Source organism: Nothobranchius furzeri, chromosome 11, assembly GCF_043380555.1.
Source record: "Nothobranchius furzeri strain GRZ-AD chromosome 11, NfurGRZ-RIMD1, whole genome shotgun sequence".
NCBI classification, from domain to species: Eukaryota; Metazoa; Chordata; class Actinopteri; order Cyprinodontiformes; family Nothobranchiidae; genus Nothobranchius; species Nothobranchius furzeri.
The window spans coordinates 40,345,602-40,359,425 of record NC_091751.1 but is presented as its reverse complement, the minus strand read 5'-3'; the positions used below and the strand labels follow the sequence as shown (position 1 = coordinate 40,359,425).

General features: G+C 43.1%; 1 protein-coding gene across 1 annotated transcript in view; it reads right to left on the bottom strand.

Moving 5' to 3' along the window:
* The window catches only part of lig1 (ligase I, DNA, ATP-dependent), a 61,219-nt gene that overhangs the window by 3,033 nt on the left and 44,362 nt on the right, over positions 1–13,824 (bottom strand). Inside the window, exons 24-25 of the mRNA XM_015956076.3 lie at positions 9,303–9,356; positions 415–558 (exon numbers count right to left, since the gene is read on the bottom strand). Of these exons, the coding sequence (XP_015811562.1) occupies positions 415–558; positions 9,303–9,356 (198 nt within the window). The remainder of the gene's footprint in view (positions 1–414; positions 559–9,302; positions 9,357–13,824) is intronic.

Sequence of the window (13,824 nt, the reverse complement as noted above, 5' to 3'; positions counted from 1 at the left end):
TTAATTCAAATCAGAATTCAGGTGAATCGAACTTTGACCCATAATAATAATAACAATAACAATAATAATAATAATAATAATATATTAGGAAACATAATTATCCCACAGTAAAAAAAAATCAAGCTGTTTGAAATTAAAATCTCTAAATTAAACAAACACAGGTTTGCTGATTGGTGCAAACATAACGAGCTGAACTCTGATGAAGTTCTACCTTTTTCCCTCTGAACGGTGGGACTCTGCCAAACCACAAGTAATTAACAAGTATCTGTTCCATTAAATCCAGCATCTTTTACAACATTCCTAATAGCTCAACTAAAACAGATTAATTATGAGTTTTAATTTGAGCCAGCAGACCGTAACAGGAAGTCTTTATCAGTGGAAGCACATGAGGGAGGATTAGCGGGCTGAACTGACCGTTCCCATGGCAGCCTTGTAGACAGGCGACAGCGAGAGGTCGGCGCACTTCACCTCCCAAACCTGCACGGCATCCAGCCACACGTCAGGCTCGGCCGATTGGTCCACACGGTAGTAGGGGCGTGGCTTGGGAAGGATGTGCTCCTGCAGAACATCAAATTAGTCACAATTAAACTTTTCCTTTCCCAGCAAACCAGAGCTGCTGCGGATGGTGAGGCTTCATAATCCAACCCCAGGAGGAAAAAACGGTTTCAAATTTAAATCTTAACCCTGCAGTTTTGGACTCAGTAATTTTTAAACCACTTTATTATAATTGATGCAGCTATGCGACAGATGTCATCATTACACCCTAAATCCCACTCAGTGAAAGAATCTCGCCAAACAGAAAGATCATAATTACGGAGGCGTAGTGCTGTCAAAAAATTTTAAAAAATGTAAAAAAAATAGAAGCAGTATGTATGGAAGAAATAGTCTCACCTAAATGTGACCTTTCTGTTTACATAGAATTTTTATTCTGTGAAATTATGCATTTGAATTTATTTTTTTTTACTTGAAACACACCAGAAATAAATTTCTGTGAAAATTTCACTGCTAAATTTTATGTTCATTATTTCAACATAAAACTTTAATCAGCAACAAATGAGTTGAACTCTTGGTGACCCACGCCTAAGCAATCTTCACTGGTGTCACGCGATCAGATAAACGTCGTTTGAATGGCTAAAAGCCAATCGACTTGATCGAGTCGCTAGGAGGTCACCTCAGCTGAATTTTTGCTGTAGAATTTTTTTATTGAAATGTTTGCAACTGATGTATTTTAAATAAAAATAAAAAAATTCAAATATATAAATTCACAGAATAAAAATTCTGTCTAAAGAGTCCTATTCTGACATTGTCTTCTATATGTTCCTTGTTGTTACGAGATATGAAAGTACGTTATTAAAAGGTAGTTTGTCCTTATTACTACACACTAAAATACGTTTTTATGAGAAAGTTCCTCATGAGTTTTTTGTTATTACGAGATAATAAAGTAAGTTATTATGACACAGTTTCTCTTTATCACATGATGCTAAAATGTGTCATTAAGAGTTTTTTATTATGAGATATTAAAATATATTATTACATGAACATTTCTTGTTATGAGATACTAAGAAATGTTTTTGCCAAAATAAAACAAATCCCAAAAGTTTGGTTTACTTTCATTCGTCCATATTCCTCCTCCAACCCCCATAACCGTCGGCGTGTCCTACAACTACGGCAAGCCTCAAGGACAACAGACATCAATAAAAGCACAACAATCTCCAGATCTTCTGGGACTATGGACTTGGAAGGTCCGACGAGTTGTGTATCAACTACTATTTTCTGTATAATTTTTAGATCTTACGTGTTGCTACCACACGTAGAGTGAGCAGTCAGGTCGTGTCCGAGCTATGAGTCTTCCAACCTGAGAACATGACCCGTGAGCTTTGCCCTGCAGGGAAGCTTAAGTGGAGCTGAACACAACGAGTGAAATGGTGAACGCCCGGCTCGACGCCACCAGTCACCCCGCTTTGCTCCTGCATTTTGTTGTGGAGTCGATTCCTGTGCATCAGAAAGTCTGAGCATTAACGAGTCTGCTGCAGTGTCCATGGAAGTGGGTCACAATGAAGTGATGCTGGGAACAGAGAGCTCCAGCAGCAATGCTGCCGTTTCCCTGCACACATTATTTATACTGTAGGCATTCATGTGATGCTCTAATACACACTGAATTACAATGAGTGAGCCGGTGGGCGTGCAAAGTCTTTCAAATGTAAAAATCATTAACCTCCATTCCATCAAGCTGTTCTGATTGGAGTAAAGTAGAAGCTGTAGGTTTTGCAGGGTTGTCGTAAACAATCACAATGCTATTTGTTTGTTTATGTGCATGAGGACTGTTTGCTTTCCAGAAGAAGAGACAACAAGCTTGCTAGGTTAGGTTGGACATTAGGTGAATCTAAATGCTTTCATTTATTATTATCATTTTTTTTTTACTTTTAGGTGAAAACAGGCAAACTGACATTTTTCCTTTATCAATCATTAGAAAACCGCTTAGAAATGATTCTGGCTCATTGGGCCTTCTTATATGATCGACTTTCCCATAGTGACCAAAGTAACGCAAGCTGATTGTTATTTATTGTAATTTTCCATTGAAATGAAGCAGTCTATATTTACTTTTTAGAATCTCTGTTGATGCTTTAGGTCATTTTTATTCTTTGTGCAGAAATAATAAAAATAAACTTTTAAAATGCCTTGAGGTACGACTTTTTTAAAATGGAATCCTGCTTAAATAGGTCAAGTGCCACACTAAGTGGGAGGTGATAAAACAATATGACTGCACATGCCTTCAGGAAAATTATAATTACGCTTAAAACGAGGCAGCAGAGTTCACATGTCAAAGCTGTTTATTAGGTAGTTTGGTGGATTTCAACAGATTTAACAGAGTGACGATTTCTAATTGTGATTTGCAGAAGTTGTAAAGAGAAAGCAAACAGACTGTGATTTTATGGATAATTACGGTTTAATATTTGGTCTTGTACTTTGTACTTCTTCAAATATATTCCATTATATTCATCTTTCTGGGAAAATGTCATTTCACCTAAAAGTGTGTAAAAGCAACAGAAGTTACAGAAACTCGTCAGGCTTGGAAAAAACCTGGAACAGTTTGAATAAAATAAAACTTAAGACCAGACTGTCTTTAAAGAAAGAATAAATCTCTTTCCTGGGACAGCAGCAGCTCAGGAGGCAGAGCGGGTTGTCCAGTAATCAGAAGGTTGCAGGTTCAATCCCGGCTCCTGCGAGAGAATGCGGCTGATCGGTGGTTCCAGAGTTCTGCGACTGCGCCCTGGGGCAGCTGTGGCTACACTGTAGCTCATCATCTCCAGCTTGTGAATGGGTGGATGACTGATTGTGTTGTGAAGAGCCTTGGGGGGTTGTGGAACCCCAAAAAGGCCATTTACAGAGCTGGAAACGGGCCCTGCTCATTGTGGGAATTTGAGTTACGAACTACAAAGCTTTTAGGGATGAAAACAGTTCTGCTTGCTGATTTCTTTAATATGTTTGGATAAGCAGTTCATGTTGTTATTTTTAATTAAGCCGAGTGCAGATATGACCGTTTTCATTAAGCCTGTTATTGCAAAATGTGTGACACGTCGTCCATTTGACAGATCAATGAAAACGGCTGTCATTTCTCCAAATCACCAAAAACAGGAGATAAACTGACTTTTTTGTTCTAACGAATAAATTTGTTTACAAGTGAAACAGTATTTTACATTTACAGGCTTTCCAATTCTCGCGCTGTTCTGGGTGGCTGCATGTTGGAGTAACTCTGTTAACTACATGTACGTTTTGCAATTGTTGGACATTTTTTCTTCAAGCATCTTAAGAAAAACAATTTTTTGGACCTTTTACATTTCTGTTTCTGGTGCTGTGAGGCTTAGAGGATTTTTACTGCTATTTTTTCACTTTTTGAGCATTTGTTAAGATGTGGAACCATGGCAACAAGCTGGTTTACAATCGGGAGCAGCTGATTAACACGGGAAAGGCTGAAATAATATCTCAACTGAAGCCACAAATCCCAAATGAGCGAAAACACAAGAAGCGTGGATGCAGAGCAGGAGCAAAACGGAGACAAAGAGGAAATTCAAACCATCTCTTCCATCGATCATAATGGGCAATGTGAGATTACTGGCCAACAAGATGGATAAACTCCAAGCCCTTTCAAGAACTTAGCCAGAGTATCGGCAGAGCAGTGTTATGTGTTTCACTGAGACGTGGCTGCAGGACCATATCCCCGATTCCAGCATCTCTCTGCCAGGATTCCTGACTGTACGAGCAGACAGAGATCTGAAGAGGAGCGGGAAAAGAAAGGGAGGTGGAGTGGCAGTGCTCGTCAACAACAGATGGTGCCATCCAGGTCATGTTTCAGTGAAATGTCGTCCCTGCAGCCCAGATGTTGAACTCTTGGCAGTAAGTTGTCGCCCATATTATTTGCCAAGAGAATTCACCAGTGTTGTCTTGGCAACCGTTTATATTCCACCTTCAGCCATTGCTGAAAGTGCATGTGATGCCATCAGTTCCGTTGTCGCTAAGCTACAAACCCAGCACCCCAATGCAATTGTGGCTATATCTGGTGATTTTAATCATGCCTCGCTCTCTGCTACACTTCCAACATTTCATCAGTTTGTCAGCTGCTCCACCAGAGAAAACAAGACATTGGATTTGTGTCATGCAAATGTAAAGAATGCATACATGTCCAAAGCTAGACCTCCTCTGGGACAATCAGATCACAATCTTGTTTTTCTCTGCTCAGAATACAAACCACTTGTTCAGAGGCAACCTGTGACAAGAAGAACTGTGAGAAAATGGTCACAAGATGCTGAAGAAGCCCTGCAGGGTTGTTTTGAGACCACAGATTGGATGACTCTCTGCCAAGGATTTTAAGAGGACATCAATGCCATGACTGGATGTGTCACTGACTATATAAACTTCTGTGTGGACAACATCATACCCACCAGAACAGTGAGATGTTTCGCTAATAACAAACCTGGATCACTAGTGAACTGAATAATCTGCTAAATGAGAAAAAAGAGCCTTCAAGGAGGGAGACAGGGAATTATTGCGGAGTATACAGAAGCAAATGAAGATCAAGATCAGAGATAGTAAGGAGGCATACAGGAAGAAGCTGGAGAACAAACTACAGAGGAACAATATCAGAGATGTCTGGTCAGGGATGAAGAAGATCACAGGCTTTAAGCAGAGGAAGGATTGCACAGATGGCAGCCTGGACACAGCCAATGAACTGAACAAGTTCTTCAATAGGTTCAGTTCAGGAACAAGCCCAGCATCCTCCTCGCCTAGCCCCAGCCAATCAGACATCCCATCCTCCTCTGATCCAACATTTTCCTGTCACAAGCCAACTCTTTTGTCCTCTAACGCGGTCATGGACTCTTCTGGTTCTATAAATCTGTCTTCAACCAAGTCAGGAGATGCTGCTGCCCCATTTACCTCCCCCTCCCACCTATCTGTCTCTAGAAGTCAGGTCAAGAGGCAGCTGGAGAGACTGAACAGGAACGAGGCTGCAGGTCCAGCTGGTGTCAGCCCCAGAGTACTGAAGGCCTGTGCAGAGCAGCTCTGTGGGATTCTGCAGCACCTCTTCAACCTCAGCCTAGCCCAGGGTAAGGTTCCAGTCCTGTGGAAGACATCCTGCCTTGTTCCAGTTCCAAAGAAATCTTGCCCATCAGTCAATGACAACTACAGACCGGTTGCCCTGACATCCCATTTCATGAAGGTCCTGGAGAGACTCCTGTTGGTCCACCTGAATAAGCAAATTAGAACATATCAGGACCTGCTGCAGTTTGCTTATTGCCATGGAGTTGGAGTTGAAGATGCCATCATCTAGCTGCTTCAACCAACCGACTGTCATCTGGACAAAGCAGGCAGCACTGTGAGGGTCATGTTCTTTGATTTCTCCAGTGCATTTAACACAATTCAGCCTGATGTACTTTGCCAGAAACTCCAGAAGACACAGGTGGGGGCCTCAACTATCGCCTGGATTAAAGATTACCTGACAAACAGACCACAGTTTGTGAGGCTGAAGAACTGCACATCAAACCAGGTGATCAATAACATTGGAGCACCACAGGGGACTGTACTCTCACCATTCCTTTTCACCCTGTACACCTCAGACTTCCAGTACAAATCAGAGACCTGTCTACAGAAATACTCAGATGACTATGCAGTTGTCGGGTGTATCAGAGATGGACAGGAAGCTGAGTACTAAGAGCTAGTGGAGCGCTTTGTGGCATGGTGTGGAAACAGTCATCTGACCTTGAACATGAACAAAACAAAGGAGATGATTTTAGAATTCAGAAGAAACAGGGTGGAGTCAAACACTGTTTCCATCATGGGAGAAGAAGTGGAGGTGGTTGAGGAATACAAATACTTTGGAGTTCACCTGGACAACAGACTGGACTGGAGAAAGAACAGCAGACTGCACTTCTTGAGGATGCTTAGGTCTGTAGCAAGATGCTGCAGATCTTGTACAAGTCTGTTGTTGAGAGTGTAATCTCTTCAGCCATCGTCTGTTGGGGTAGTAGCATCAGAAGCAGGGACCTGAAAAGGCTCAACTGCCTAATAAAAAAGGCTGGTTCTGTTCTGAGGACGACTGTGGAACCACTGGAGGAGATAATGCAAAGAAGTATTCTCCAGAGGATCAAGAAAAGTATGGACAACCCTGAGCATTCTCTTCACAAGTCTGTCCGACAATGGAAGAGTGTCTTCAGTCAGAGGCTTCTTCAGTTTTGCTGCAACACTGACCGCTACTGGAGATCCTTCCTGCCAACAGCCATTGTAATATACAACAACTCTTTGACAACTAGATTATTATTATTATGAGCTATGTTATGGCCGCCGCCGTTTTGGAGCCCAGTGGTGTGTTGCACTCCATTTTCATGACCAGCAGTTCAGCAGCGCAGCACCTTGGACACCTGCTCCTTGGGAAGCTGTCTTTCCTTCAGCACCATGGACAGCACCAGAGGAACGCTGGGAGACGTTCCAGCTGTTAGATTAAAGCCGGGCGGACACTGTGCGACTTTTTCACTTTTTTGAGCCGATTTTCCACTCGTGCGAGAATCCATGAGATCGGGGCGAGTTTTGCGCCGAGCGTCGTGTAGTGTACAGGGGGTTACGAGAGGCGATTAACACCACGTGACCAGCTACTGATCAGCAATCGTGAGGTCGCACGGACTTCTGGCGTGTTTAATATTTCGCTCGTCCCTCGTGAGGGTATCGCACTGTTGAAGCAGCGCTGCGAGCAGCTGCGACTCAAAAAGTATCAGAACCGCTCACGGCGCATGCGCAATCCTGCATCAACACTGCTCCCCGCTATTTCCTTAATAACACACGTTGTTCGTTTTAATTTCTACACGTTTTTTTTACTCACAAAGATTGTCAAGAAAGCGTGTTTGTCGTGTTCATGTCAAATTAAACTGATCACAAAACACAGATTTATACATAAATCCCTGTGTGTCCTCCTGCAGCATTCCCAAAGGACAACAGGCAAAACAAGACAAAAAAGTCTGACGTGTTGAGTAAAAACTGCTATTTTTAGCATATTTTTAGGTCCGGCGTGTTGCTACCAGACGTACAGTGTGAGCAGTCAGGTCGTATCCGAGAACTGGGTCGTGCAGTGTGAGCGCCTGGCTCGTGAGATCTGCCCTGCGAGGAAGTCGTACAGTTTGAGCTGAAGCGGAGTGCTACGAGTGAAAAAGTCGCACAGTGTACGCCCGGCTTAAGGTGTTAAAAAGAGGAACGCACAGTGACGAGATAGTTATGGTTTCGGTTCTACAAATGGACACTAGGGGTGCTAAAAGCAAGCCAAAACTGACTAGTCTCCTTTTAACATGGAAATCAATAATGGCAACTTGCTCCTTTCTGAAGCCAGACCCTAGTGGATGAAGGGGGAACTGCATTTTTTGTCATCGGTTTAACTTTAAGCAGCTGAAAAATGAACTTGTCTTCTGACTCAAAACATTACAAATGCAAAGACTCACCACCCACACAGAACTGGTTCAAATGCAATAAAAATATAAAAAAGCTAAATAAATAAGAACATTATGAAAATACAGTTTTAATCTGACATGTATGCATTCTTTTCTGACTATGTCATCAGCCAAACTCATCATAGTAACAATATTCTATTAGGAATCCTTTTTCTGTTTGTTTTTTACTTCTGGAGATTTTAACAATACACTTACAGTTTCATGACCCAGAGCTGGGCCTCCACAAGGAAATAAATCCAATTTATTTTCTGATCCAAATCAATGTTTAACCTGTGAAACAGAACATTGGACCAGAAAGAGGAGCAGACTCCATCATTGTTTTATTTTTTACTTTAATTTTTTTTGCTGTCTTACAGTTTTCTTGGTCAAAACCGTTCCACAAGTAACAAATCAGGATCCAAGTGGTGAGATGGATCAGTGCGGTCCTCATTGTAACACAGAACCTCTCTGCTCAGAGGAGTGTAAACAAGCCAATCGTCTCCCTGTCGAGAGTCCTATTGGCCTGCAGCGGTGCTGCAACAAGAGCAGCACGGCCACACCGCCGGCCCGCCCTAATTCACCATCCATCACTTTCATTACACACCGCTACCGCTCAGACAGTACTGTGTGTGAGTGAAAACTTTACACCACATCCACACTTCCCCATGGTGATTCAGCACCTTGCAGTAGTTCTGAACTAAACCCAAACCTGCAAAAATACTTTCTAACAAAAAACAACAACAACATCAGAATAATTTAACAACCTGTTTTTTTGGCTGTTATTCTTCCAACAACAAGTCTAAATTTAGCTGATGAACTCGGCAGCGTTCTCGTATGAATTCTGACTCTCATAACCGCTATAGTTTTCAGAGAGCAGCTGTCAATTGCCTAAAATGCTGCTGCTCTGGAACAAACCTCTTCATATGTAAATTGAAAAACCAATTCATTACTGAGATCAGAGCACGCCCGCACAGTTCCTCTCTACGGCGTTTTATTAAATAGGTGAAAGAGCAGCGGTTCATGGTTCCTGTCTACTATTCTCCTGAACCACCCGCACTCATTTTATCATCCAAATATGACATATAGCTGCAACTTCCTATATGACCACCTGACAAGCTCTGTTCCTTATTTCAACCCACCAGCAGAATTAATAATCCTGTTGCATCTAAAAATAAATAATTCTAGTAGAAATCTGATTTGGAAAAAGAAAGGTCACACATATTAGTGCTCTAAAATTTGGAGTGTGAGTTTTAAAGATGATGGCATCAGTGAGGTGGAGGAGGTGTTGACATTTAGTTTGTAATCAACTTAAACAGTAGTGCAGCTCTGCTTCACCTTTAAAAACTTGTGATGCTGCTCCAGATCTTCATCCTTAAAGCCTGTCCCGATCTGCGGAGAGATGAGAGGAGATAAGGGAAGACACGCACTCCGGCATACACACATATTCCCTCGTGGGGGAGACAGCAGACATTTGGCAGCGAGCGGGAGAACACAGAACAGCTAGCAAATCCCCCCACAACTCAAGCAGCTTGTCTGCCTGATTCGCCTAAAAGTGTCATGTCGCCTCTCAAAGGACTTGAACTCGCTGAGACACCAGAAACACCTAACAGGATGACACACACGCATGCACACGCATGCACACACACACACACACACACACACACACACACACACACACACGCACACACACACACACACACGCACACACACACGCACACACACACGCAGGAGAAAAAAGCCAGCAGATTATGGAAATAAAGCATTGTGTCTGCCACAAGTGACCGTGAGAAGTTTTACTGTAGCGAGTCTGTGGCATTCAAGGCTTAGCGGTGTTTAAATCAACTCCGGGACCTTTATGCATTATTTATCTGTTGTCCACCAAGCCAACTATTATTCAGTTTGTTAGAGGTGAGAACCAAACACCTTTTACACTGAGCCAATTATAATGGCTTGTTTGTTTGGTGACACATAATCAAATCCCTCCAGCAGCTTAATCTAATCAATACCCGTGTTTGAGCGTGAGATAATGTCACCAAACCCGACAGCTCCAGAAAAATCTTCCCGAACCCTTCAAGTTCCATTTCGGAGAAAGGAAACTTTTCCCAAGAACTTGTTTTCCTCAGATGTAATAAAACGTGCGGTTTAATGTTGTTTAATTTGGCTGTTGCACCTCATCATGACCCTCGTCTTTACAGAATCTCTTGCAAACATTGGTGTTAGTAACTCATCTGGTTCATGTCTGAGGATTTTCCTCTTTCTGGGTGGAAACATGAATTCATGTTTATTCATTTTTCACAGGTGACACTGTTTTAACCTCACACGCACGTTTTCCTTCTGTGGGAGGAAACTAGAGAAAATCCAAGCATGCCAACTCCACCCAGAAAGGCTGAAGCCGGGAGTCAAACCTGCAACTTTCTTAATTCAAGGCAAGAGCGCTACCCTGCAGGCTAACTCCAGCTTTCCACTGAATGCACAAGCAGCTCGTTTCTTTGCATCGGGAGTGTTTCAGATGCAAATCTGCAGCAAAAGCGTGCCACGCAAAAATGTCTCCCAGAGGGCAAGAGTTCAAAGTGCAAATGACCGGAAGAGGCCCTTAGAATGATGTTAGCCCTCCTGAGACAGAGAGCACTGTACAGATCTTCCAGGTGGGGAGAGAGCAACCGGTGACTTTTTGGGCCATGGTGACAACTAGGGATATAAGAAAATATCAATACAGCAATATATCGTGATATTTTTTCCTGAGATATTATATCAACATTAAAAAGCTGTGTATCAAATTTTGGGAAGAATTTACAGGCAAACTTTTGAGTATTTTCTTCTCATTTGGTGCAATTCAAACACCAACCGCTAGTTGGCAGCAGAGTGCAATGGATTTTGTTTCCACCACTGAAACATAAATCCCTCTATTAAGGTTCAGAAACCTCATGTTAAACATGTTGCGTAACAGTTTGGACTGTTTATTGAAAATAATAGCTAATATCGTCTGGCCAAGTATCGTTATTTATCGTGATATCACATCGTCTCCCCGTATCGTATCCACAGAATTTCACCAATACACATCCCTATTGACAACGCTCTGGAGCGCTTTCCTGATCGCCGCTGTGCAACCAGCAAACCACACACATGCAGCCAGTCAGGATGCTCTCTATGGAGCAACGGTAGAAAGACTCCAGCAAGTTCAGAGTAAGTTTGTTATTCTTAAGCAGTCTCGGGATCTAACGTCTCTGCTGTGCCTTCTTAATGATGGTCGTGGCGTTAATACTCCAGCTTAGGCCCTCCTCTAAGTAAACGCCCAAAAACCGGAAATCTGTCACCCTCTTCACCTGTTCCCCTCCGATGAACAAGGGCTGAGTGTCTGTCTTGCCTTTCCTTCTGAAATCTACAACCGGCTCCTTGATGTTCAGGGCCAGGTTATTATCAGAACACCAAACTGACAGCTGCTCCGTAATAGCTGCGTATTACGCTTAAGCGTCCAGTGGAATGACCCAGTAACATCCGTTACAGCAAAGCATAATGTCATCAGTGCATCCCCCACATAGGCTACAAAATCCTAACCCCCCCACGCGGCCTCAGTAATGCGTTTCAGTTAAAGCAAGGAGAAGATGGCAGGAAGTATTCAAAGGTCTGTGGTGTAGCTTCTGTTCTTTTTACCTCGGTCTTTGTTTCCTCGTTGTTGGTTGTTGGTTTCAGCCAAGAATTGTCATTTTGGTGCATCCCTAGTTATCAGTGACATTTTAGCACGAAAACAAGGTGGAAAACAACTAGATACCAGCCACGAAAACCGGCCCATAAAAACAGCGGTGCGTATCGGCATCAGCAATAGAAAAACCAATATCAGTCGACCTCTACTATAATCGCAGAAAGCACGTAGATTAAAGCGTACGTGTGTGGACAAACACACATCTTAAAAAAAACAAAAACAACAACAACGAGCGAGAGCAAGCACAAGCCAGGAACAACAGTAGCTGTCTTTTATATGAACCTTCCATCTCTGCTCTGCTGGCAACAATCAGCCACAAGGACGTTTCACCGGGTCGGATGTATACGTGGCATCATTAGAGGTAAAAGTGGGTCAAACTTTGCAATCATTCTGACTTTGATTTCTTTCGTTCTGCCTATGCCTCCCGCCCAGCGCTGGGAGTTATAGTGATGATGAAATGCTACACGCAGGAGCAGAGGATGCTGCAGTCACATGTCATAAACCCTCAATAGTTCTGAGGCGCCACGAAGCCCGGCTGGAGATAAATGACACGTTTACGCAGCTTCAGCCGCACGTTTTCTCCCATCCAGATCGTGTGTCTTACAGAACACGCTCGGCCGAATTTTAATCAATACAACTGTCTGAATGAGATATTTAGACGGCAAACAGGCAGCAGTCTTTCATTTTTTTTCACACTAATGATTACAGTGATCATACATTGGACACAAAGAGCTGCCAAAGCTAGAGACCTGCAGTCAATAATCTGCCGTAGGGCCTCCTGGGTGGATCCTGAAGATGGATCGGATCTTGTGTAGATACTTCCAGGACTTGGGATAATTTAAAGGAAACGTTATGGCAAAAGAGGTAATCTCAGGCTCTCAGTCTTCCAAGACACAAACACTAAGGTGGCCGTGCAAGCTTCAGAACACCAGCGACGTTTCCCTGCTGCTAAAATGAGGGCTTGCATTGGTGTTCCTTTGTTTATTAGTGAAACATCTTATGAGCCTTTATGAGCCTCTGTACGTATTCTAATGAAATTTCCAGAAAGTTTTTACTTGATGAACTCCAAATAAAGATGGCCACCAAAGCTAACAGAGCAAAGACTCGGTTTCAATAACGGGTCGCTGAAGGGTTTGGTCATGGATGGTGAAAAGCCCGGGACAGAGAGAGAGAACGTAGATGAGTAAGGGAGAGACTCCTCCCACATCAGCAGGTTCAGGCTGATTTCTAAAGCTTGGTTTATGCTTCATCAGCGCGAGTGGACTTTAGTTGACTTGAAAGCTCAACTTCTCCTTTAAAAATGATTTGAATGTTTCTGATGGCACACGTTAGTTCAAGCAAGCTAAGGTGTCAGAATGCGTGCATTTCTCTCACGGAACTGACGTTTTAGTGAGGAAAAACTATCAGACGGCTTCGAAAAACGTGCAGCCAGCCTGCTGCGGTAATGTAGGGAAAACTGTGCACATTTTTTGTTATTTAATACATTTAAAAGCTATTTCTACCTACAGATTTCCTCCATGCATTTTTGAAGTATAACATGTTTTTATAAAGCTCCTCTCTAGAGACGTGGCGTGACAGCGTGTGTGTATGAAGCCGACGGTCCTTTCCGTTGCTTGTCCGTGACAGCGGGGGATGGGGCGTGCACATGATCCGCTGCTGTTCCTCACCAGTATCAGCTGATGGACGGCTCTACTTTTGTTTCACTGCCGTGCTACGTTTGTGTCAGCGGACATGATAGGGTTGTGGAGGGGGATGGGGCATGACGCTTAGCCTGGCGGGTGACCAAGCAAAGCCTGGCGAGCCGCCAGGCTTATAAAGCGCTGGGGGAAACCCTGTACTAGATTAGACTCTAGACCATCTTTTCACCTAATCTACAGGACAGCTTAGAAGGCTAGCATTGGACCTTGGTTTGCAGAAAATCGTGAACTGAACCAAAATCACAATTTCTGCTAGAAAAATCGCAATTCAATCTTTTCCTAAAATCGTTCAGCCCTAAGTGACGCCCAGGTCACACTGGGCGTGTGAGCGGTGCGTTACGGCAGAGGCACGTCCTTGTGGTCAACACAAGCCGTTACTGGCTATGGTTTAGTTTACACTGGACGCCCAGTGGCTACTCTGCTGAAGATACACTTGGATTCCATTTTTGACAGTTTACAT